Source organism: Chelonia mydas, chromosome 2 (assembly GCF_015237465.2).
Source record: "Chelonia mydas isolate rCheMyd1 chromosome 2, rCheMyd1.pri.v2, whole genome shotgun sequence".
Classification (NCBI taxonomy): Eukaryota; Metazoa; Chordata; order Testudines; family Cheloniidae; genus Chelonia; species Chelonia mydas.
Window position 1 is genome coordinate 254,932,187 of NC_057850.1, and position 26,727 is coordinate 254,958,913.

General features: G+C 47.2%; 1 protein-coding gene across 1 annotated transcript in view; it reads left to right on the forward strand.

The window, feature by feature from the left end:
- Positions 1-26,727, forward strand: part of WNT9A (Wnt family member 9A) — a 72,953-nt gene that overhangs the window by 31,415 nt on the left and 14,811 nt on the right. Inside the window, exons 2-3 of the mRNA XM_037891249.2 lie at positions 13,871-14,130; positions 22,005-22,267. Of these exons, the coding sequence (XP_037747177.1) occupies positions 13,871-14,130; positions 22,005-22,267 (523 nt within the window). The remainder of the gene's footprint in view (positions 1-13,870; positions 14,131-22,004; positions 22,268-26,727) is intronic.

The following is a 26,727-nucleotide window of genomic DNA, read 5'->3' on the forward strand; positions in this document are numbered from 1 at the left end:
ACTGAATGTTATGTTCCAGGTCTTGTCATCCTAGTCCATGCAGGAGGATAGATTTGTTTTTAGGAGGGGGATTGTTTCACTGTTTTCAATTTTGTTATGGCTTCTAACTTACTGGCATTACAGCTTTCCAGGTTTTTCCCTCTTTTTTGCATTTATGTCCCTAGATGCAACGTAGAATTTAATCTGAATTCCTGCCACTGTCTCCAGCCTTCCCAGATTCCTTGTCATTTGTCCCTTACTAGTTTAGGGAAGGGGTGGGGGAACTCTACCTTCCACACCTCTGAAAGGAGGGGGAATGTTGGTAGCTGTCCAACAGCACACAGCAGCGACCAGTTCAGAAGACCAGTGAAATGCCATATCCGATTGCAGTAGCTGACTGGACTACTCTAGCTGTACAGAGTGTCTGTCTGTTGTAGAGCTGGGTACTGGAGAAATGGCATCCACTGTAACCCACACAAATCCAGTTTAGTTCCTTGTCTCCCTCTAGCAGTGGAGCCACAAACTTAGGTTTGCTACCATCTCTGGAGCTGGAGAACCATTTGCTGAAGCAGTAGAAGTTCATGCTTTTATATCCACGGTCCCCAGTTAGTCTCTACAAACCTCTTATGGGCAATGATACCCTGGTCAGGCTCAGGAAGGAGGCGAGAGTTCTCATTTTATGCGGAAGATTGGATTAACTAGCTCAGGAGGTCTCCTCTTGGCTTGTTGACAATGGGCCAAATGCTAACCTTTTTGTAAGAGTGTGTACACCTCCAATGACTTCACTGGGAGTTGCACACCTGTACTGAGGTTCAGAATCTGACACCAGGTGTATAAATCCCCCCCCTTCCTTTGACATGGCCACTCCTTGAAATCCTAGTAGCTTTTTGGCCCACCTTCTAAATGGGGGGTGGGTGGGGCAGGGGGAAGTGTTCTAAAGCTGTACTGTTCAAGAATGTTCTAGGTTTGTTACCCCAGGGCTTATAACTAAAAACAGAAGCCCTTCATGGGACTGAGGGCACTTCTCAAGAAAGCTATTGGACTGGACACTATATATATAAATTTTAAAAGGCACTTTCTGAAAAGTCTCTGTAGAAATGGCGTTGTGTGGTTTCATGTTTGCTGGGTCTCCTGGATTTCTAAATCAAAATTCTATATGCAATATGTGCCAAGTGTTTGGTTTTTTTTGATCTTTCAATCATAATAGTGTGACCCGTGGGCCCAAGATGTGTCTGCACAGGTGTCCTGGAAGGCATGACTTTTAAGGCAGTGAGGTAACAAGGATGTAGCCAGAGGCCTAGTTTGGCCTGCTGAGCACCTCTAGATGGAAGTGTGATGGCAGGGACCCAACTTGGTGCATTTATGGGGCTGGCAACTGCAGGGGTGGATTCTTGCAAAGTGACTGAGAGAAACATGGACTCCCACAATCCAAGTTGCTGGCTTTTTTTTTTCTTGGAGGGGGAAGCTGGTTTCTTTAGGGTAGAACTTCTCTGTAAAATAAGTGGCAGAAGAACCATATTGTAAATTGATTCCAGACCACTCTAAGGAACAATCCTGTGTTGGAGTAGACCATGGGTAACATTGTGATAGGGCTTTCTCATCTGCAGTCTCACCCCTTCCAGTTGACACATAGCCCATTCGTTTCATAATCTTGATGTAACAAAACCACCTTGTGGCCTCTGTATTTGGGTTGATCTAATTTGGGATGGCAACCATTCCTGAATCAACAGCTTTGGGCTATTTTAGGTGGTGAAAATCTGCCATTGGCACCACTGAAGGAATTTACCAGTAGCAAGCTAATTGTGTAAATGTCCACTTGTTAAGATCTTCTTAAAGTTTTTCCCTAATCTGATTGGAATTTGCTATGTTTAACACTCGGTTGATTCTGTTTTTGGGGGTGGAGGTTTAACTTAATACATTGGATACATAATCAATACAGGAAGGAAATGCTTCTCTTAATACACCAGTCTGTGTGATTTTGGAGAATAGATCTTTTTTTTTATTTTGGCCACTCTGTGTAAAGTACTGCGCAACTGCGAAGAGTGGAGAGACTCATCAGCATCAATTTGTTCATTCCACTCTCAGGCCCCAGTTGAAACTGGGGCTCTTTGTACAAACATGCCAAGTAAGCCACAGCCCTGCCCCCAAAGAGGTCTCTGAGATCTGAGACAAAAGGTAGGAAAGGGAGTGTTTTCCCTATTTTACAGGTGGTGGTGTCTGGGAATGATGCACAGCAGCTCCCATTGAAGTCCATGACCAGCCCAGCTGCAACCACTCACCTTCTCTTGAAAATCCTACTCTAGGTGACATGCCCAAGGTTGCACAGGAAATATCAACACTTCAACCACATTCATTACTTTCACTGTCCTCCTCAGGTAAGAAGGGCAGGAGTAGTTTCTTGTGGTGACAGCCAGGGGTCAGGAGGACTCCCCTCTTCTCTACCAAAGCTTACCATGGACTTGGTCAAGGGGCCTCAGCAAATTTTCACCTCTTTGCCTTCTAGGCATGGAACTCGGTCAAGTCAGTGGAGCTACTGGCATGCGTGAAGCTGGGCATGTGCTCAAGCACCTTGGCTGAATCGGGGTCTTGGTGTTGCCTTGCATCCATCTGTTTGGCTGCACAAGGCTCAACAGAAGCTGAGGTCTGGATCCGATTTGGTCTCCCTCTAGTTGCCATGATCCCATGAGTACACACAATCCCATGGCAATCCATGTTTCTCTAGCTCAATCAGTATATCTATATGACCATCACTGCCCTTCTACACAGGTGGTGATCCCTCCTAAAGCTGCACATGTACTTCTTTCTAAGCTGTTCGGTTCCATCACACTCTTGGGGGTGGGGTGGGGAGGCAGGATGTCATTGTCCTACGTTTTGCTGCTATTTAGGATTGGGAGAGGTAGCTAGGATTCCCTCTGAGGAGCTGCTGAACTCCACATCCATCACTTGGAAGGAAGACTGCATGCAACACAAAGCACTTGCTTTCCTCCTTCAACCCACAAGGTATCAACACCAAAAGTTGAACTGCCCTGTGGTGTAACTTTTGGTGTTGATACCTTGTGGGTTGAAGAGCCGCTTACCCATTGCTCTTCTCCCTGGCTCATATTGACTCCCCAGCTACTTCTCCAGAAGGCTGCCAATGGATTTGTATATCTGTTATTACACCACCCTCATGACCAGAGGAGGTGAGCACCTTCCAGTAGCAGATTAAGAACCGTGGTGAATATCTTATCACATTGTTTGCAGTGTGGCCGTAGCTGTGTTGGTCCCGGGATGCTCAATAGACAAGGTGGGTGAGAATTTTTTCTTTATTGGACCAACTTCTGTTGGTGAAAGACGTGCTTTTGATGGAGCCCTTCAGCTCTGTGTAGCTCAGAAGCATGTCTTTCGCCAATAGAAGTTGTCCAATAAAAGATATCACATCACCCACCTTCTCTCTAGTCTATCAGAGTTCATATTTTCTCTCCTTATCTTCCTATGGGGAGGGTTGTGTGTGCACTGAAGTGGTACCTTGATAGGGTTTTCAGTGTAATGCCACACTCTTTGTTAGAGCTTGGAGCCAAAAGTGGGGAGGGCTGCAGTGGTCCTTAGTTCCTGAGTGAGTTCCTTCCACAATCCAGAACTGGCCCCAAGAAGGGTCTGCCTCCTGCACAGATACTTAACCTAACGAGGGAATTTCTTAGAGCAGTGGGCCAGGTCTTCAGTTGGTATAAATCTGTAGCTCCATTGGCTAGCTGGGCTTTGCTTACACAGCGCTTGCCCAGAAACAGTAGGGTGCATATCACTTGTTAATTACAATTGTTAGTAATAACACTTCCACTGATTCGCTTCAAAATCATGTAAATACTCCTTCAAGGGAGACTGGGGTATCTTAATTGCCTCCTCTCCTAACTCACTAAGGACAGAACCAGCCACTACCCTTCTTGGGTTCAGTAAGAAAAGCCTATACCATCCCAGAGGCATAATCCCCATTCATGCATCCTGGTTTCTCCAGTGCCCCATAGGTTTGTTTTTTCACCTGTTCAGTTTTTAAACCTGCCTCCAGGATAATATGACACTAAAGCCAGTGGCTGAGTGAAATAGCTATCACTGCTGTGCGGCAGAGGAATTGCAGAGCTGTAAACTGCTCCCGAAATAGAGCAGATGATGTGTCAAACTGCCCAACCATCCAAACGCTCTACGATCTGATCGCTGTGGACAGTAAAATGGGGATGGGTGAACTGTTTGGAGGAGCTGGGATGGAAACTCATGCATCTTCTGCTCAGCTGTGCACAGCTCTAAGGCTAAAACCTCTTCTGATGGTTCCCAAATGTTTAGGTGAACCCTGCTGAGTCTTATCTCTACCTGTGGCACACAGTGCCGAATACAAGGAGAGGCTGTTCTTGAACTATTTCTGGCCCACCCAAAACCAGGGGTACTATCTTAGAAAGCTCCTATATCTATCTAACTCTGCTTTTGTGGAAGGCTCAAATAAGCATAGAGAGCCAAAGCTTGAGACTTCCATTAAACCCTTATCGTATTTAAACTATTGTGCTCTAAACACTACTTAATATCTCTGGGCAATTAGGGAAACTGTTGCCTTTTGCCACAAGGAGTCTTCCTTCTGTAAATCTTTGTTGGCTGAGCCAGGGCTAGAAAACTCTCTGCGTCTGAACGAAAGTAGGATTTCTAGGACATGCAGGATTGGGGGAGCGTGGAAAGGGAGAGGCCAGTGCTTTGCATGACGTCCATCACGAAGCTGTTTAAATTTGGGAGGCCAGGCTTAACAAAAGGCTGGCTGAGGTGTTAGGGAGACAAATGAGTGATTCATTACAAAGTCAGATGTGTTTTTTGGCACTGGAGCGGACAGACGAGACTGACATTAACACATGGCATGCTGCGAGGATTATTGGAGCTGTGCCACAAATGCCCATGTCCTGAAGAATTGAGGGCTAGCTTGACTCCTAGAAAGAACAGGAGGACTTGTGGCACCTTAGACTGACAAATTTATTTTGAGCAGAAGCTTTCATGGGCTACAGCTCACTTCATTGGATGGAACATATAGTAAGAATAAACTTTTGTAGTGATAATCAAGATGGCCCATTTAGACAGTTGAAAAGAAGGTGTGAGGATACTTAGGGAAATATATTCAATATGTGTAATGACCCAGCCACTCCTAGTCTCTATTCAAACCCAAGTTAATGATATCTAGTTTGCATATTAATTCAAAAGCTCAGCAGTTTCTCTTTGGAGTCTGTTTCTGAAGCTTTTCTGTTGCAAAATTGCCACCCTTAAATCTTTTACTGAGTGGCCAGAGTTTGAAGTGTTCTCCTACCAGTTTTTGAATGTTATGGTTTGTGTCCATTTATTCTTTTGCATAGAGATCTTCTGGAAAGAGCAGAACTGTCACCATTCTAGTACCTAAATCCAGTGGATTGTGTAATCTAAGTAGAAGTGACTCCCCTATAAACTTATGTCTCCGTAGCAGCAGGGTCCTAATAACCAAAAACCCTTTTGGATGTGCTCTAATATTGCTTATTAACAGGAGGGCCACGTGAAAATAACCATAGGCAACACCTAGCACCTTGATAGGTGACTAAAGTGGGGACAACTCATTTATAGATGGGCCAGAGATGCCAAGTGCAGACCTGGATAGGGTGGGGGTTGGATTTTGATGCCTCTAAAGGACCTTATACCCTTGCTCATGTCCTTTGTACCTGCTGTGTCCTTTGTAGCCACTTTGGAGAAGAATTGGAATTTTGAGTGCCTTTTATTTTACACATGAAACTACTAAGCATGGAAAGCTCTTGGGCTAAAATCTCTAGTGGACTATATTGATGTAATTCTGTTTATGTCAATGGAGCAGCACTGGTTTATGCCAACAGATAACATAGGCATTGGCTGTACGCTGTTGCTGTAATGACTGCCCATTCTTGTGCGTAAGATCTCTGGTCACAGCCCTCACATCAGCCTTGCCTTCTCTTGCTGACTCAAAGGTGGGAGGAGGGGATGTCTATTACTTGAACTGTCAAACTTGTAGCTGTCTCTTAGCTGCTGTTTTCAGCAAACCAAGCAGGGGGTGGGAGATGTCCTAGCTTCTGCTGCAGCTAATTCTGGAGCCTCTGTCCCAAACAGTGGGGCACTGAAGGGGTTAAACTCCCCCCTCCTTCAGCCTATTGCTTCTCCTTCCACTACTTTCTTCTTATGCCTCCCTGTACCAACACTCCACAGCTACGCTTTGCCTGCGATCTAGTGGGATCCATGCCAGAAGGAATAACCTTAAGCCAAAAAAAGTATCACTAGAATAATTAACAGTTCTGGGTTGCTAAGAATTCTCCAGGAGGGTGGAGAGGGGGTTATCCATGAAGCTGGCCAACCAATGCGGGTGAGGGAAAAGACTGAGGCGAGAATATAACTCCTGGCACAAACTGCGGAGGGTGAAGCTAATGCTGTCTTAAATTTGTGAGTGAAAGCTCCCTGGCCCACGCATTCCACTGGCACCAGAGTTCACCAGCAGGTTTTAAGTTGAGTAAAAATCCTCCATAAATCTAGCTGATGGTTGTCTCATTCCTGAGAGGATGAAGGGGAGGGGGGCAAAACCCTACTCGCTTACAAACAAAATGGGTTGTTCCAGGGGAATTAGGTCACTGGGAGCGCGGGGTGCCAAGCTACCCAGAAGCTCCCAAACGAGGGAGTGAATGTAATCATCGAAAAACAAAAAACTGAAGAATGCGGCAGTGGTTCCAAAGCTGACATGTGGCAGGGAACTGGTCAACCTTCTGGTATGAGCCATGCTACAAGCAAGAGAATGTTGAAAAGACCAGTTGAGCTGGAGTCTAGATGTGCACATTTCTCACGTTTCCATGCTGGTAAATCTCTGCTCTGCAACCAAAAATCACAGCCTTAGTTAAAATAAAGGCTGGGGGTGGGGGAAGCAGCCTGGAAGCTTCCAGAACAAGCCTTCTTGTGAGGAATAGAAGGCCTGGGGGCCTAGTCTACACTTAGAATTTAGATGAACACGTTGCTGAGGGGTGTGGCTTTTGGGTATCAGTCTACCTAACCCTTGGTGTAGACACAGCTAGGTCAATGGAATAATGCTTCCATCAACCCAAGCAACAGTTGCTAGGGAGGTGGCTTCCCTACAACAATGGGAAAACACTTTTTGTTGTCGTAAGCTGTCTATGCTATGGGCTGTAGCTATGCCACTGTAGCTTCTCTCGAGTGGATGAGCCCATAGCCTTGTGACTAAGGTCAAGTACTGGAACTAGCTGACCTGGGTTTGGTTCCTTGCTCTGCTGTTGAATATCTGCATACATGGGCTTGTATCCTCCCCTTCTGTAAAAGGGTGGTACTGCCCTACTTGAAAGTAGTGCTGTCAGGCTTAATTCATTATTTGTGAAGCTCTTTTCAGGGCTGTGGAAGCTTAAAATGTTTACTTCTGGTTGGCAGGAGGCAAAAATAGCCTTTCTGTATGGTATTTTGGTACTACGGGTCCTATACAGGAATGCACCGTAATGAGAACTCTTCCAACTGTCTTCACCATCTCACTGGAGCCAAGTCGTGAATTCCCAAAGTTCAAGGCAAAAGTTCAGCATTATCAGCTCATGCTGTGAAGCATCTACACTTCAGGGGCAAAATTAACCCACCATCATATGCCAGCCATGAACTTCAGGAGAGGGCAAAGACTGAGGGAATCACATGGAAGTGGACAGGCCAGCAGGGGAAAGGTGAATTTGACAGGCCTCGATGTAAAGATGGCTGAGGGCACACAAAAGGATAACCTGATGGGAAGTAAAGGGAGAAGAGGAGGGCAAGGATGGGGCCCTATGGGCCCCTCATGGAGAATGCAGGAAGGAGGACCCTCTGAACAAAAGAGCACCGAGGAAGATAACTAAGGGAAAATGAAGTTGCAAAAACCAACCCCCAGAGGGGATGATGGTCATCAGTGTCAGAGGGGGGCCACTGACATTGAGGATGGAGTTGGCCCAGAGACTTATCTATCCTGAACTGATTCTGAATTCGGTATCTTACTAGTTAAACATTGTATATTGCTAGCACATGACATGAATGTTCCATGATGTGTATGTAGCTGCCTGTTTGTTAGTTTCCAGATAGAGTAGATTGTGTTAGGTGTTTCAGAGGTCCAAACCAAAGTGGCCTGGGATCTGTCTACCTGCAATGCCCCCTTCTGTGGTGGTGTGACACAGGGAGAAATCAATAGGGGCTTTCCACCTAGCTGTCCCTTAATTTATAACTGAGGGAGCTGCTGACAGGATGTTCTTGAGGGGCAAGGTGCTTGACTTGCACTGAGACACCCAGAAGGCCAACAAATCTGGGCTGAGGTTTGGAGGGGATCTTATTGTGGCATGGGGGTAAGGGGTGGGTGGGTGGGTTTTTTTTGTGGTAGCCAAAGTGTGTGTGTGGGGGGATTTCAGTTTTGTGCTGAAGTTCAGAGAATGGTGGAATTTTGCTACTTTTTTTATGGTGATGGACTTCTTGATGGCTTTTTGGATCAAGTTGGATTGCACATCGAAAGTCTGGTATAAGCATCTCCTGTTCTGTAAGTTGGAATCTATTGAACATACTAGCTGGATGGCTACTTCGGGAAACCTGAAATAACTTAAGGGAGGTTCCCCATGACTTGTATTGGTAAAATGAAAAATCTCTTCAGTTTACCTCTCAGGTCTACAACAGAGCTATATGTTGTATTCCTCTTACAGACAACTAAATAGCCAGTTACAATTCACTGGTGTAGTATTTTCTGTAAGCACTGGACTAGTGAAAACAAGTGTGGTGAATGCTTCATGAATTACTGGCCTTCAAAGACTAGACCAGGCATCAAACAGATGTCCAGATTAATCTCCATTGAAGTCCATGTAATTGTCCCAGAGAGAGATTGGACCCATTAAACTAAAGTAGTGTTTTTCCTTTGTAGAAGAAGGTATGATGTGGGCCCAAGTTAGGAAAGTTATGGGGAGGAGGGGAAAATCCCAATTTGGAATTGCTGGAAGGAAAAGACATCAGATCTGTTCCACATGGTCCAGTCTGAACTAGTGTCTGGCTTCCTTCACTTGAGTCACTGGGCTATGTCGTGTGCTTCTGCAGAGTCATTGGGCTGTGACATACTGGATACAACAGAGTTGCCTCTCAAAGCATTTTTGGGAGAAAGGAGAAGGTCAGAAGGAAAAGAGGGGCTGGCATAGGCAGTAGAACTGCCAGCAAAGTAGTCAAGTAAAAAGGGAAGATATCCACTGGGGGAGGAGCGTGTCGTGCAGATTTACCATGGAGAAATCCTGTGGAAGCGGAGAGTGGACTGCTGGATTTCACCAGGCCTGGCATTCCAGGCAGATGTAGCCGAGCAGTTTTCTTGCAGTGATGTAGCTCTGCTTGGCTCAGGCAACTCCCAATTTATATCAAACTGGGAGTGAACTCACTGGCTTCTGCCTCTCTCTCTCATCCCGCTTGGACTGATCACCAACAAATCATCTTGCTAGGTAGAGAACTAAAGCTTTAGCTTAGAGCCTGTCTAAAACCAGGGCTCATTGGGGAGTAGCATCTATCTAGAAGTTCAGGCAAATCCATATTGCCACAAATACGTAGCTGTCTAGGGACTCTGCTGCTGTCCGTGTGGGGCACGCTATAGTAAGCTGGAAGTTTCAAGATCCAGCCCCGCGCGCGCTCTCTCTCTCTCTCTCTCTCTCTGTGTGAATATTAGAGCATGGATCACTGCAATTTGATATTAGAGGGGAAACCTTTTAGCATTGTAGGGCTGGGCACAACTGAGCATCCAGGGCAGTACCACTTGCCAACAGTTTATTGCAATATTGAAAGCAGGTATAATGCCAGTGTCTCTTTAAAAAGAGACGAGACTAGTTTTAATGATTCCCAACTAAGCACTGCATTTTGCAGTAAGATGCAGACTGAATGGTGAAACATGACTAATATAAATCCACGGTCAGTCTTAGAAATCGTTCCCACCAACAATAACCACCTCCTAGGGGGGGAGCTGGGATTGTTCCGGGAACACCTCTACTGTCAAATGCATCCTAGACTTTTCGCTGAAATTATCTGTAGTGTCCAGAGGCCACATCCAAGATCAGGGCCCCATTGTGCCAGGTGCTGGGGAGAGAGATGCACAGTAAGAGTCTTGTCTAAAAAGACGACAAGACCGGCAAAGGGTGGGATGGGGCACAGTAGGGTGAAGTGTCTTGCTCAGTGTCACAGCAGGCCGTGGGGAATAGAACCCAGGTCTCTGACTTCCGGTCCAGTGCCTGACCCACTAGCCCACTCTCCCTCTTAAGGACCAAAAGTAATTTTTCTTAGAGCCATCTGATTGATAAACAAGCAGTCGGGCTCAGTCCAGGACTTAGTGGATGGGCATTTCCCCTTCAAGTCAAAATAACACCATCACATGTAGCCGCCTAGGTGGCAGTTTCACCAAAGCTGAGGATTTTTTTCACAGGGGGAGCATACATGAACTTCCTTCGCCCCGACAGAGCCCCGGACTCCTGGGCAGGAACAGCTCAGCCTCTGTGCAGAGCCGAGAGGGCATCTGACTTGGACACCATGGCCTCACAAGACCTCACTCAGCCTAGGTTGCATAAAAGGACTTGATGGATTATAAGGGTTCCATGCCGTGGCAGCCCTAAGCCAGCATTTCAGGCACCGGCACTGACACTCCCTGGCGCAGGGGGTGTGTGTGTGTTGGTGGCACTCTTTTGAAAATGCCACCTCAGCCCTTGGAACTGTCACAGTAAAGTCCTGATACTGCTAGGGTGGCACCCCCTGCTGGAATGGGCATAGATTTCATGCCACAGATGCATATTACTCTGCATCATTTGTTCCCCAGGAGTTCTTCGCCTGGAAGAAGGACTCTGTTTAACAGCTAGGAGAGGCGCACACTTCATTTTACTAGTTTTTCTCCCCCCGCTGCCTCATTTCTTGGTTTGGTTTTTCTGAATGGGACGACAGGCCTTTGTTGGCCAAGTAGCAGCAACTGCTACTGACCCTGTAAACTTGCTTTGGTCACGAGACCCCTTTTTATAACTTGTTCTCTTGCTTTGGCCTCAAGCAGACCTCAACAAAAAAGCCATGAAGCTGGGTTGGGTGATAAATGTCCATTATCATGCTCGTTGGATGGGTCTTTTCTCACTGAACTGAGGAAACAGGGGAGTTTTTTTCTGAAGCTTCGGCGTGGTCATCACTTACATTTTAAGTCGGCGTAGCTATGGCACTCAGGAATGTGGAGAAAAATCTATACCCCCAGAACCCTGTGGCTCTGCCCAGCTCACCCCAGGTGTAGACCTAGCTTCCCTTGACCTAGCTACCATTGCTTAAGAAGGTGGAGTTACATGCTTTTTTCCAGAACTGGAGTATGCTGCAGGGTTCTAGCTACAGTGATGCAATAGCCCCTGGAGTGTAGACCAGCTTTTAAGGTCCGAAGTTACTTCTGAAGGATATGGAAGAAGTGATGCCAAACCCTAGGCTGCTGAGCAAAGAAGGGCCAGCAAGCAGGCTGAAATCCAAAGAGTGGACTTGAAACTTTTTTTTTCTTTTTTCTCTACTCACTAGTCAGGACTCTGAGCTAATGAGCTGTTATACTTTCATGGTAGACAAGTTCCATCTTTGGAGATGTCATTCAGGCACCTTTCTGTAAAATTTTATTAAGGGGGTGAGCAGGAACCGGTGGCAAGGGTGGAAACCTACAAACTAGAGTTGTCCTATCACCTTGGCTATCAACCACAAGCCCCCATGGTCAATCCTGGAAGCATCCTGCAAAGACTCTTTGCACAGAGCAGTTAAAACATTCAGGTTACCACCGATCCATTTAATGCTTCGATATTTTACCATTTCTCTGGCTTTCCAGACACTAATCCCAAGCAACTGCTAAAGGCCTGAACTGACTGAGGGTTTTGGAGTGTTGCTATCTCAGTACTGTCTTTAAAGTCTGAGCTTTTTGGTTAGTGACTAATTTCAGGAGCCGTGTGTGTGTGTGTTTTTCCACCCCCCCTTTCAACTAGGCACCTTGAATGGGCCTTATTTTCAGAAGATGCTGAGCACCTGCCCTCTGAAAATCTGTTACCTTTAAGGTGTCCATTTGGGCACTGGAAAACTGAGGCACCAAAAATCACCAGTCACTTTACAAAATCTTAGCCATATATGTCCCCCTCATCTCTGTCGTATCCGACTGCTGCACAATCCTGGTGGTGTACATCTTCTGGAATATTGCACTGAGTGGTTCCAGATCAAGTAGATGAATAACTGGAGGCTGACTTGACTTACAAAATATGCCCTCCCCTCCCCCCCGCATATTTTTCTCTTCTCTTAGATTTGCATGTGCCTCCTAAGTAGTTAGCTGTAGAAATGTCAAGGAACAAACCGTTCAGGCAAGTGTGCTGATGGGTACACGTGGTGAATGGCCCACAGAATTTGCTGCAGCACTTAAATATTGCGTGTTCATGTCGAGTAGCCCTGCCTCAGTGAGGTTGGATGCCCCTTTTCCTTGGTAAGTAAAGAGCCCTGAGCATGTGTTGTATCCACATCCCATTTACAAAGAGGTTTAAAAATTACTTTTTTTGAAAACCGTCTTTGGGGAAAATGGCTAGTTTTTGGAATACTTTCACTCAATTGTTCACTTTTTGATTTTTTTTTTTTTTTTTCACTTATCAGTGCCTCCCCCTTATTTCTTTTTGTCCCCTTTTTCCTTCAGTCATTTTAAAAAAAAAAATCCAAATACTTCAAAAGTGGCCAAGAGGTGGGGGAGAACCATAAACAAAATCAGCAAAACAATTTTGGAGAAACAAAATGGGTCCATATTTTTAATCCCACAGAAGACCATTGACTTCTATGAAGTGGCTTTTAATGTTTCAGTCAACTCAGCTGGGTGTGGGGGCTCAGATCAGGGCTTGGAATACAAATATGTTTGTAAAGAAATATCTTGGCATTCCAGCATTCCAGCTATTGGCTGGGGATTGATTGCCTGCTTGGTAGGGAGAATCCCTATGTTTTTAACATGGAATTCCTCCTAAACATTAAAACAAAAGGATAACTTTTTAAGGTTCTAGAACCTTATTTTTAACTCAAAGTTGTCCATTTTCCTCCCCCTTCTTCCTGCCCTGTCTCTGCTGCCCTCCCCCCATATTGGGCCCTGTTAGGGGTCTGCAAGTTCTGAAACCAACAGAGTATGCTTCAGTGAAGGTGAACGCCCAGCCCTGCACTCGCTCTGTGTGTGTCTGTGCAAGGCTGAAACGTTCCAGTAAGCTTTTTAATTCTGGCTTTAGCAATTCTTCCTTTTTGGCTGGGGGAAATGCATCTTCAGGTCCCTCAAAACCCTGTATAGTGATTCCCATTGACTGACTACACTGGCACCTGGCCGGAAGAGGGCAGAGCCAGGAGAGCTGGCTACTGTTAGAAAAACCAACAAACTGCTCATGCTTCCAACAGATGTTCCTGCAGCTTCTTTACTCCCTGGGGCCGGTGCCAGCCTGGTCAGCGTCCAGCAGCCAGTCACTCGACACCAGGAACAGTATGCTAGCTTCTTTTGTTGCACATTGTACAAGTCAAGGACCTTGTGCTTGAAGGGGATGGGATACCTATTCCCCTCCCCCCGCCAAGCTCCCAAATCACTTAACTTAGAGGAACAAACCTGAAAACTAAAGCCTCTTGGTGGCATAACCTGAACCTAGGCCTGAAGGTGGGTGAGTTATGAGAGCAGGGTGGTTCATTACATAGAACCAATGATTGCAGAGCCATAATGCAGTACATGTGCTGTGTATCTCTCTCCTTTTCACCCCCAACTCCGTGAGGGTGGCACCAACTGGAGATGCTAGAATGTAGTTTGAGCATGGTAGCTGTTTTCTGACTAGTCCATTCTCTTTTTTTCCCTCCCCAACCCTGTGCCCTGGTCTCTTCACAGGCTGACTGGGAATGAACCTCTGACCATCCTCCCTCTGACTTCAGAAATGGAGGAAGCTGCCGTCAAGGCCCATTACAAAGTGTGCGACCGCCTGAAGCTGGAGAAGAAGCAGCGCAGGATGTGCAGGCGGGATCCAGGGGTGGCCGAGACCCTCGTGGAGGCCATCAGCATGAGCGCCCTGGAATGCCAGTACCAGTTCCGCTTCGAACGGTGGAACTGCACCCTTGAGGGGCGCTACAGAGCCAGTCTGCTGAAGAGAGGTAAGTGAGGGGGGGGGACCAGTGGGGGATTTGCTCAGCCTTCTAGAGCAGTAGTTCTCAACCAGGGTACATAAGGTGGATAGAAAGACTGGCTAGATTGTCAGGCTCAACGGGTAGTGATCAATGGCTCCATGTCTAGTTGGCAGCCGGTATCAAGTGGAGTGCCCCAAGGGTCAGTCCTGGGGCCGGTTTTGTTCAATATCTTCATTAATGATCTGGAGGATGGTGTGGATTGCACCTTCAGCAAGTTTGCAGATGACACTAAACTGGGAGGAGAGGTAGATATGCTGGAGGGTAGGAATAGGATACAGAGGGCCCTAGACAAATTAGAGGATTGGCCCAAAAGAAATCTGAGATTCAACAAGGACAAGTGCAGAGTCCTGCACTTAGGACAGAAGAATCCCATGCACCGCTACAGACTAGGGACTGAGTGGCTAGGCAGCAGTTCTGCAGAAAAGGACCTAGGGGTTACAGTGGACGAGAAGCTGGATATGAGTCAACAATGTGCCATTGTTGCCAAGAAGGCCAATAGCATTTTGGGATGTATAAGTAGGGGCATTGCCAGCAGATCGAGGGACGTTATCATTCCCCTCTATTCAACATTGGTGAGGCCTCATCTGGAGTAGTGTGGGGCCCAAAACTGGACACAGTACAAGGATGTGGAAAAATTGGAAGACATCCAGCGGAGGGCAACAAAAATGATTAGGGGACTGGAACACATGACTTATGAGGAGAAGCTGAGGGAACTGGGATTGTTTAGTCCGCAGAAGAGAAGAATGAGGGGGGATTTGATAGCTGCTTTCAACTACCTGAAAGGGGGTTCCAAAGAGGATGGATCTAGACTGTTCTCAGTGGTAGATGACAGAACGAGGAGTAATGGTCTCAAGTTGCAGTGGGGGAGATTTACGCTGGCTATTAGGAAAAGCTACCAATTGACTTCAGTGGAGTTTCACAGATGGACTCAATAGGCTAAATTATCTGCCCTCTGTTCTGTCTCTAAATGCAAGAGTTTTAACAGAGGGTAGAATTTGCCCCAATCCACCCCCCAGACTTTTTTTCTTTTAAGGTAAGAAACGCTCTTAATAAACCATGAAACTTGGAGTGGTGCCTAAAGAGTACACCACTTTCAGACCAAAATGCTTTGAATCTTCTCCTCCTTAAAATGAAGGCATAAAGCAGGATGTGCCCAGCTGCTTTATTTTGTGAAAGGGAAACAAAGCACAAATGAAGGGGCATAGAGGATATGCTGAGTCAGCTTTTGCCAGGTCCTAGTGCAAAGTAAACATTGCAAAAGCTTCATTTCATTCAGCCCTACTTGTCCCGGCCTGGAATGGCTCCAGGTCGAGGACCGTATGGATGGTTAATTTACACTGTCTCTGAGCCGCTCTGGAGAGCAGAAGAGGGGAGTGAATATTGGTGGCGAGTCTTGTAAGTCACCTAACCTTGTGTGAAGGGAGGGAACTAAGTCTCACTGTAATACTGCATACAAGTGAAGCTAGTTGGAAGAGGCAAAAACCCACTTCCTGTTTTCCCTAATGGAAAACAAGATGGTGTTTTGGCAAAGTGCTTAGAGATTCCCTGGGTGAAAGGGCGGGGGCTCTGGAAAGGCAAAAACTAACTTTAGACTCTCTCACCATCCCCTTTGAGATGGCCGAGTAATGCTATACCCCTCTTCCAGATTGAGACATTAAGGGAAAGTCATCCCATCAATGAGAGCTGGGAATGGAACCCAGGTGTCCTGACACAAACACTTGCTCAGTGGCATGCTGTGACATTTTGAGTCAGGCATGCAACCGTACACTTGCTTGCAAAATGGCCTTGCACGTACAGTGCATGTGAAGTCACTCTGTGCAGAGGATGTCATTTTGTTCAGGGAGTAGATGGAATCGTTCTGTGGGTCCGGCTGGTCATGGGGCATACAACATGTGTCATTCGCGTATGCACGGCACAGCACTGCCTCTGCTCTGACCATGAGACACTCCTTCCTCTCTGCACCCATCTTCAGGTAGTACAAAATTTAATCACTTGAAGTGTTGGGTCTAAACTGATGGCCTGTCCTTGACTGTGTGGAACAAGGAAAGTCCTATGAAACCCTAGACTCTGAACCTGAGCTATAAGACGTTTAAAAATATCTCCGCTTGCCAGAACTACCCCTGGTTAATGGAGCTTACAGAGTACAAGCTCTTTCTTATACTGACACCTGGAGGCCACAGTCTGTTCCTTCCAGCTGAGAGCTGGCTTGATGGACAGCCATTACCCCATTAAAGGTGCTTGAATTTTAGCTGCCTAAAAACGTGGCATAACAAATGACAGCCCTGCAGGTTCCAGTAGTCTGCCTGCTGCCTCGTTGTTCCATGTTTTATTTCTTTGGCATTCTCTGCCCTCCAGAGGCTGTAAATCCTGCCGATATTGTGCCTGTAGCATAATATGCTGCCCTTGGAATCTTTCACTTCTCCACAAGGGGAGTTCTTGGTTCCTGTCTCAGCACTGCAAGAGCCATTACCCTGGGGCAAAGGGGAAGGTGTGTTCTCTAGTAATCTGCAGTTACTCAAATGTGCCAGCATGGAGATAGTCGCGCCCCCCCCCCCCCCACCCGCCTCCCAACTTTCTTTGAGCTACTGCACCTTTTGAAGGAGGAGAGAAACTTGCCTGTCTTCTCTGTATCTTGCATTCGGTCACCAAAAGTGCCTGATCACTGGGTTGTAACTTCCAGAGAAGTGCTCCTTTTTAACGATTTAAAAAAAAAAAATCCCTTTAACTGTATGTATTATCCTCTTTGGATGCCCTTTTTGGAGACTTGCAAGTGATCTGGAAATGGCTGAAACTGGATCACCGTAGATGGCAGGCTCTCCAGACACTTGAGGTTAGAATGCCTGCATTGATTTAGAGTCTATTATCTTGTTACAAAATATCTTGGTGCAATCAAATAGTGCACTGCAGAGATGGCTCTAATTCTGGCCAGAGCCAAATGTCACATGAACTTGACTGAACTGGCTGAGCTGCCGGAGAGAGATGATACGCAGGCCGGTGGGCATTGGGAATCTGAGTCTCAAAGGATGGAGGAGGGAGAAGTGGAGAGCAAGCTTTTATACCTTTATGGGCTGGTTGTGAAATCGACCTAAGAGGAGCAAGCTTACATTGAAGTTTTGCCACTAAGCAGTGCCGTGGCAGCATGCCAGCCAAATGATCCCTTCTCCCCAAATTCATTTTCAGGCTGTGTTTTGATACACCCCCTGCAGTGCACAGAGCCTGGGCTATTTTATCTGGGGCCTGTTGCGCTTCCTGTGTATCCAGGGTAGCATTGTATTGACAAGGCCAAGAACCCAGATGCAAAAATGCCTGTTGCCTTTTTCTAGCACATCTGTTGCTGGCTGTTTCACATTGATGGCTGATGGCGTTTCCTTCAGGATCTCTAGCCACATAATGTATTTTTGATCTCCTGTTCCAATATCAGGCTTTATACTGTAAGCAGGATCTGAAGGAATGCGTCCCTGACAGCTAGCTGGGAGGAGAAGAGACTGTGGGTGTGTTCATGTAAATACAATTTGCTCCTGCTCTTTTTCCATATTCATCATTTACAGCTGTGTCAAAGGATCAACTTTGGCTGGTGTTGGGTACAAATGACCTTCATACTGAATGGTAACCATATTTCAGCACCCCAGCAATGTTGTAACTTATTGTAGGAATACAGGAAAGCAGAACTGTGCTTAACCTGTCCCAAATGAAGGGGGGCACCCTCAGTCGTAAAAACCTTGTTAAGCAGGGGCTTGAATGTCAGAGCCCTGTGAAAGTAAAAGGGGTTGGGAACAGGAGTTGTGGTGTCCTGGTCAGGAGGCTGCACTGCTCTGCGCCCCCGCCCCTTCCCAAGGGGTCCTCTCTAGACTGGCTTAGCCTGTTTTTCTCCTAAAAGGAATAGAGCTAAATAAGGTTCATTAGGAATCTCTTTTGAGCAATTAAAACAAATCAGAGCTGAAATCACTTGATGAGGCAATGTTTCTGCCCAGCATGCAAAAGAGCTGAAAATCACTGAGACTGATGTGCAGAGGTCCCCCCCACCCACACACACCCAGGGTGGGAGGTGAACTCTGCAGATGCACCTCTGAACTCTGGGTCTGCACTGACCAAGAGCAGCAACTGTGAGTGAGGTGCAGAAAAGGCTCAAGCATGTAAAAGGGACTTTTGGGTTGCTGGACTTAAGAACCTGAGGGGAAAAGGGCACTGCCCAACCTACTTGGGGATTGGTCTTTTAGTCATGGCTTGTGTTTATGAACCCTGTTTGTGCTGGTTTCCCAAATTAATGCCAAGTTACTTCCCTCCTTTTATTAAGTTTCTTTTCTACACTCACTCTGTGCTTGCAAGAGGAGAAGTATTGCCTCTCAGAGGCGCCCAGGGGTGGTATGTTTCAGAGTAGCAGCCGTGTTAGTCTGTATTCGCAAAAAGAAAAGGAGTACTTGTGGCACCTTAGACTAACCAATTTATTTAAGCATAAGCTTTTGTGAGCTACAGCTCACTTCATTGGATGCATACTGTGGAAAATACAGAAGATGTTCTTGTTCTTATGGTTTGTATGTATAAGAACATCTTCTGTATTTTCCACAGTATGCATCCGATGAAGTGAGCTGTAGCTCACAAAAGCTTATGCTTAAATAAATTGGTTAGTCTCTAAGGTGCCACAAGTACTCCTTTTCTTCAGGGGTGGTATGTAATTTTCCCAGGTTACTGGGTGGCAACTTGAGCCGGTTCTGTGTTGGATCGATGGAAAGGAACCCCTAGATGTTGAACCCATCTCTGGCTGCCACTGGCTCCACCTGGCAGAAGGGTTACAACATGGCTGCAAATTCTCATTTCTGTACTTTATAGTGTAACACTGACAGACCCTGGCCGTCAGCAGGTGGGATCGAATCTGGGACCTCTTAGAGATTGACAGCCTTGGCTAAGTGGTCTCAGTGCCACTAGATGGGACAGAGCACCACACCCAGGAGATGTGTGCATTACAATAGCACTCGCAGCAGCAGAGAGACCAGTGTCCTACTCCAAAAGCACTCGCCTCTATCCCTATCTAAAGATTACCACTTCTAGCTATATAGAGCTTATGACACACACCTGAGCAGTTTAGAATCCCTGCAGTGGAGCACACTGCTTCACCCTACAAATCTAGGCATCTCTCTGCCAAATCCAGTTTCTCCACTGTTCTGTTCGCATCCAAAAGTTAGCAGGAGAAAGTTGCCACAAACCAATATTGGAGTGTTGAATGCTTCCATTGATTTTTACATTTGTCAGTGGCCGCTCTGTAATACACAATCTTTTCTGTGTGACGGGATCACTTACAGCAACTGAGCACCCCTGCCATGATTGGAGCAAGTCTGCAACTCTAATAGAGGTTCGCCTGCTTGAGATGGGCCAAATCATGGGGTTGTGTGATGATTATGTGGCATGGGCAACAGTCACCTTCAGCCACTGCCCTTTGAACGTTGGGTTTTGTAACACCTCTAGAGTCTAGCCTGTCTGGTACCAAGATAAGAAACAGCCAACAAATGCTGCAGTGTGTGGAATTGGGGATTTTCGTAGGGGCCATGCCTCTCCGCATTCGTATTGGATGTGTGTGGGGGGGAATGGCCCTGTGTAGAGATGTTTAGCTCTGTGTGGCCTGCAGTAAATGAGGGGTGATGGGGGTTCACCCACCCTAAGAGCACCTCCTCCTGGCTAGGCATGGCACAGCAGCGTGCTTGCCATATGGTGCCCCCTGCTGATGGCCACTCTACTGTGGTGGTGGTCTCTTTAGAGCTCAGCCCTCTGTTTAGGTCACTCCATGGTCCCCACTTCCAGGATTAGTCTCACACAGGACCAACTGTGTGGAGGGCACCTCCAGCAGTTCTGTGCCACTTCCCAGTGGCTGGTAGGGGAATCCCAGGCCCACCCTCTACACTGGGTTCCAGCCAGGAACCCTATAATCAGCAGCCAGCTCCTACAGTTTCCTTCCTTCCTACTGTTTCCTTGGGCTTCTTCCTACCCTGCCTTCTCAGGCAAGGCATTCTTTCCCCACAGGGGTTGACCCTTCTTCCGGGGCTCATTCTTCCCCCTGAGCTTCCTCCTTCCCATCTCGTCTCTCTGACGCAGACTGGTGTCCCTTCAGCCTTCTCCTGCTACTACAGCTTCTCCCCCAGCTGGGCTTCATCAGCAATTAGTATTTATAAATCCCTGGGCCTCCTGTTAGAGGCTTCTGGGCCACCTTAACCCCTTCAGGGCTGGTGTGGGCTCGACACCCCATCACATTGGGCTATGACAATATAATGCCCAGCTCCTAGACAGAGCCTTCCGTCAGCAGATCTAAGTGTTTCACAGTCTCTTGTGTTTTCCTCCCAACACCCCAGTGATGTAGGGCAGTGCGGTTATCCTCATTGTTCAGATGGGGAACTGAGGCAGAGAGGCCAAGTGGCATGCCCAAGGTCACACAGGAAGTCTGTAGTAAAGCAGGAAATGGAACCTGCATCTCCCAAGTTCAGACTTCCAGTAGGCCCTTGCTGTCGACCTGACTCTTACTTAGTGCTGTGTCCCTAGAAATCCATGGATCTGGGAATGCCCTGGCAATGCTAAAACTGGTGCTGGCCCAGCACCATGTAATCTCACTCCTGAAACTACTGCTTTGCATGGCCACTGCCAGATCCCTTCTAGCAGCGTGAACCTTCATGTCTTTGGGTGACCGACTAGCTGACAGACACCAGCCACTGTCTCACCCTTTGCTTGAGTGATTCACAAGATAGGGATTCTTGAGTCTGATCCAGAACCGAATTCTGGGATCTGATCTCAAACATGCAGTAGCTTTGTCTTGATAGTAGGTGACCTAGGAGCCATTTCTGTCTTCATCAGCTCCTTGCGTAATCTTGATCCAAGTCACTTAATCTGTCTGTGCCTCAGTTTAATTAACTGTAAAATGGATAGTCGCTACATTGTGTGAGGGTGTGTGCATGCACACAAGACACTTTTCAAATGTGACAGTGCCTTTTGGTAATGGGCCAGCTGCTGTGTAGGTTGCTCATCTCCCTGCTCAATTGTCTTGGACATTTATAAGGAATAACAACATACCTAGTTGTTTCCTTGAGCTCATGTGCTTCTGGAGCAGAAAGTCTTGTTCATATTCCCCACTGTAACCATTTAACTGCAAGTGGTTCTGCTGTGCAACAGTCATGATCATGAAGCTCTTGCTGACCTCAAATTTTGTTGTTTGTGGATTACTTAATGAGGATTTTGACTTGTTCCTCTGCTGGTTTTGGAGGCTGGGGATCTTCACAGATGCCCGCCCCCCTCCCAAACCCCCCCCCCAACACTTTCCCTCCTCCTTCCTCTCTGACTCAGGCATGGGCCTGGTCTATACTAACAATTCCTAACCATCATACCTATGCTGGTATGAGTGGTTTTTGTTTGTTTTAACTGGCATAGCTATGCCAGTATAAGCCCTACTGTAGATATAGTTTATAGCAGTATAAGTGTCTTTGCCAGCATAGCTTCTTTCTTAGGGAACTGGAGTGAGCTATGCCAGTAGAAGCCCTTTTTATGCCAGTATAAACTGCGTCTACACTAGAAGGGTTTGCTGGAATAGCTACACCAGCAAGTTTCCTCGTGTAAACAAGGCCTTAGCCACACATAGGATGAGAACTGCTGGTTGAGTGCTGATCTGTCCTTTCTCTCCTCACTTCTCTGCCACAGAGAGATTGTTCTTTTATATTCTCCAATATTTCACTCTGTGTCGTATAACCCTGTGTGGAATAATGCTTTTGGCATGACTTAATCCCTTCAGTCCAGTCCATTGGAGATAATTGTGTCCAGCAAGGCGGTCCTGCCACAAAGTAACACCGTCCTTTCTCTTCCTCTCCTAGGTTTTAAGGAAACAGCCTTCCTTTATGCTATTTCCTCGGCCGGGCTCACCCACGCCATGGCCAAGGCCTGCAGCGCTGGGCGCATGGAGCGCTGCACCTGCGACGAGGCCCCCGATCTGGAAAACCGAGAGGCCTGGCAGTGGGGCGGTTGCGGTGACAACCTCAAGTACAGCAACAAGTTTGTCAAGGAGTTCCTAGGGAAGAAATCCAACAAGGACCTGCGAGCCAGGGTGGACTTTCACAACAACCTTGTGGGCATGAAGGTGAGAGACTGCTCCTTCCAGCCACCCAATCTGGCTCCTGTGGAAATCTGCTCTTGGGGGAGTTAAGGGGTGGTCTGGGTTAATTCACTTTGCCTTTCACCTCCCTAGAGTTGGGTCTGAAGTGGAATCAGAGGAAGTCTCCCCTCCCCATCTTCTGGACTTGATCGCATCTGGCTACCTCTTGATAATACCATGGCCACTGCCAGGGTGCATGAGCGCCTCCCCTCAGGAGGAGCAGAATTGCACGCTGTTGCTGTCAGGACTAAGATGCCCCCTGAAGAGCTTTTGAGAAGCTTCCCACCTTCTGCAGCAAGGGAGACTTAGATTAGATATTCAGATAAACATTCTGTAAACTCTGGAATAGGCTTCCCAGGGAAGGTGTGGCATCCCCGTCAATGGAGGATTTTTAAGAACAGTTTGGACAAACCTGTCAGGGATGGTCTAGGTATACTTGGTCCTGCCTGCATGTAGCTTAACGTAGCCAGGATAGTTTGCCCCACCATCATTCAATGATAACTGTAAAGATGCAGACAAGAGGCTGTTGTGTTTGACCTGGCTTTGTTCACTCTGGCTGGCGAAGCAATGCTACCCCTGGGTTGGCCACAATAAGAGCTAAACTGTACTAAAACCTGGTGGCTAAACCCATTGGTATGGTGTGGCTGTAGCTGTTCTTTTGGGTGGAATAAGGAGCGTTCCTTGTAACCTGTTTTTTCCTTGTGTCCATCTTGTCACTTGTACATGGAGCTGAGCATTAATTCTTAAGGATAACAAGGAGTGCTAGGTCAAGTCAAGGGAAGAGTGGGAACCCTCTGCTTTGGCAGCCTCTCTAGCCTGATACCTTCATGGAGGGGGATGCCAATAAAGGGTTAATTAATCCAGTTCAAGGTCATGTTTCTTGGTAACCTCCTTTTCTTCTCTTCCTAAAGAAACTGGACCTGGCTTTTTGTGCTCCAGCTTCTCCAACCATTGACTAGCACCGAAAGCTAAATTGATAGCTGTGATGGGAGGGCTGCTTGAAAACCAGCTGGTGCCTTGACTTTTTTAAACTAAATGGGGGAATCTACCCTGTGTTTCAAAATAGGCAACTCTTAATCTGAGTTAGCACAAACCAACTTGAGAGACTGCAATAGAGCTCCCTTTTAATATCTAAGGTACCTGTAGGACCCCTGTTACTGTCGTATCTGAGCATCTCCCAGTCTTTAATGTAGTTATCCCCTCACAACACTCATCTGAGGTGTGATCCCCATTTTACAGATTGGAAAGCCAGTGATTTGCCCAGGGTCACGTAGGAAGTCTATGGCTGAGCAGGGAATTCAACTTTAGGGCCCTAGCCTGGGACTTGGAGCCTGAACACTGGGCCACAACTGTCCACACCAGGGGTTGCCCTGGCTTAAAGGCATCCGTTTAACTAAACTAGTGTGGACCAGATGCATCCATGCAGTGCACCATAGAGCCTGCTTTGGGTTGGCTTGGGGGTGGGCAAGAAGACTCCTCCCTCCCACAGCTTGCCTTCAAGAGAGCCCTACCCAGACACTCTCTCTCCACCCCTGCCATGGACCGACACTGGAACAATCTGGTAAAGGTGCAGCCCAATTTTGGGTGGTCTCTCTCCCCGCTTCTCAGCAGCATGGATTGCCCCTCCCGCCCCACACATTACTCCCCAACCCTGGCAGAATGTGTCACGGGTGCCCTGAGATACAGCAGAAAGGAACTGCGCCTAATTCACTGGGCTGGCAACAAACTCTAGTCTCCTTCCAGTCAACAGAGCAACTTCTCCATGGACAAAGGCTATTAAATGTGCCATGTATTTCTAGGTGGTGGTATTATTCTGCCCCTGTCCATTTAAAAAAAACAAAACCCCCAAAACCCTAGTTTTGCCTCTTGGTAGAGGTTCTGACTTCACTTCTTGACACCCTTGATGTGTCAACTGTAACTTCCTGCAAAGACTGAAATCCTCACTGAGCTGGTTATGCCCGTTCGGCCTTGCAAAGTGCTTCCCATATGACCTCAATTGCTAATGAAAGGGCAAGCTTGTCTGGCGTGAGGATGAGGTAATTAGACTTTGGACCTCTCCAGCATCCTCTCTATTGTGAAGCATGAGCTCTGAATAGCCCACTTATTAAAAAAGCAATTTCCCTTCCTCTGCCAAATCTACTTGAGCTCGCTCAGCTATTCTCCCCACCCACCACCCCCTGCTGAAAGAAGTCAACGCCACAAAGCTCCATGGCTGGCAGCAAAGTGGAAGAGGCTCAGTTATATTACAAAGCGAGGCTGGACGCTATTCCACCACCCTCTTCACCCCCTCTTTTGTAACCCATTAATGAAAAGTCAGAATGTTAGCACACTCAATTAGTTCCACCGGGCTTGAGTAAGTGATGTTTTAATTAAATTTCGTCCATGTTTCTCAGCGAAGTATCATTAAACGTGACTTTGCAACTGTCTCTCTGGAGCGTTGCTAAATTCCTGTAATCCCACAAAGGCCTGACCTTTTCCCTGAGGCATGTTTGGTCAAGCATGCCTTACCAGTCTGAGGGGCACTATGAGAGGGGATGCAGCTACCCAGGAAGGACCATTGTTCCCAGCCCTCTCTCCCTTCCTCCCAGTCAGCTGAAGGGGACAGGAACGTGGGTGACTGTCAGCTGCCTCTGCAGGGTGGTGCATTCAAAGGCCTGTTCCACCAGGGAGGATGAGGGTGTAGAGCAAAGGAGGCAGAAAAACTGCAAAGCGGCGAATTCCCACTGCCCAGTCTCTTGAGACCATAAATCCATCAGAAGTTGTTCCTCCTCATGCAGTAATTAAGTTTCCTTGCTTTTATTTTGGAGTAACCTGAAAGGCCAGTTGAGGGGTTTTGGCCTGCTGAGATTATGTACAACTACTAAAGGCCTGTTCCCAAGCCAGCTGCTGAAGGCTATAAAATGGATCCAGCTTATTTCAGGTCTCTGCATCAGTGGGGTGTTTCTTTTTTTCCCAAGCTCATGTTTGTAAGGGCAGGAATGGGAGGGAGAATCCTACTAGAGCACTGGTTCCCAAACTGTGGGGCATGCCCCCTGGGGGGCATGGAGGAACATTTGGGAGTGGGGGGGAGATCAGGGCAGGAGCACCACCCAGCCATGGTTCTTCGCCTGGCCCTAGCCTCGGCCACTGGCCATGGCTCGGTTCTTGGCCCCGTTTCCCATGTCCGTGCCATGCCCCCCCCGTCCCCCGAGGAGCTGTGGCCCTGTTCCTGGGATGGGGGTGCACAATCAGGGTAAGGGCGGGGGCACGACCATGAAAAGTTTGGGGACTGCTATACTAGAAGTGGCTTTAGCAGCAGGTCACTGTTCCCCTCGAGGCCCACAGGGTACGTCGGACCCCAATTGGTAACAACTAGGGATAGCCATGCTTTGGCTTTCAGCACCAAGAGTGTGGTTGGGCCCCATTGTAACTGCCAAAAAAGAGGAATTCGGTTGGTGTCCATAGGGAGCTCTAGGACTGAATGGTCTGGCTGGTCAGCTCTCCTGCCCCTGGAGGTGACCTCTCCATATGAGGCCTGAGGTGGAAGTCTAACCTGTCCCTCTCTGGGGTACTGTCCCTGGCCCCAATCACTGGAGTATCAAACTATCTGACCAGAATGCACTTTGAGGGGGAGAAGTGCTAATATCCCCATCTGTAAGGTAACTGAGGCATAGAGTGACTTATCCAAGGTCACATAGGACCTCTCCTAGAGCAGGGACTTGAACCTAAGACTCCCACAGCCCAGATCACTACACAATCCTTCCTTTTTCTACCTGTCTTTATTCCCTGCAGACAAGGAGATTTCATCTCCAGAGCTGTCAGGCAAGGCTTCTCAGGCTAAGTGCACGCAAGGATGTGTAATGATCACTCCTTTCAACAAGTCAAAGCATGAGACACAAGCATGTTGCATATGCAATTCTTTAGGGGTACATATGGCTGCAAATTGTACCTGCATTTTTCCATCCGCAGCAAATCGCTCCTGCAAAATACTGGCATCTGGAGGGTCAATTACCTGACCTATACCTACAAATCAAACGGCTAGCAAGGCAACTGCAGGTAGAAAGATACAGGCATACGTTTTATTTTTCCAGGTTCAGATTTGCCTTGCAAAAGCCATTCTGAAAAGGAAGGCCTGACCATGAACTTGCCCTTGGAATTCTTTCCAAGTTAACCCATCAGGAAAAGTACTTATCCCTCACAAAGTGCTTACAAACATTAACCGAATCAGGAAGAATCTTGAAGCTAAACTTTCCCTGCAAAACACTGCTTTAAAGCTGGGTTACATTCTTCTAAATATCATTAAATTGAATAATAAAAAAAATTTAAATGTAAAAGCGGATAGGGGAGGAAACAGATGCGGTTATTGTTTCTAGAATGACCATCTAAAGGGAAGTTCTGTTAGCATATACCTCTTGGATTTTTCTTTCCCTGCTCTGAACACGTGTCTGAATCCACACCTGGAAAAG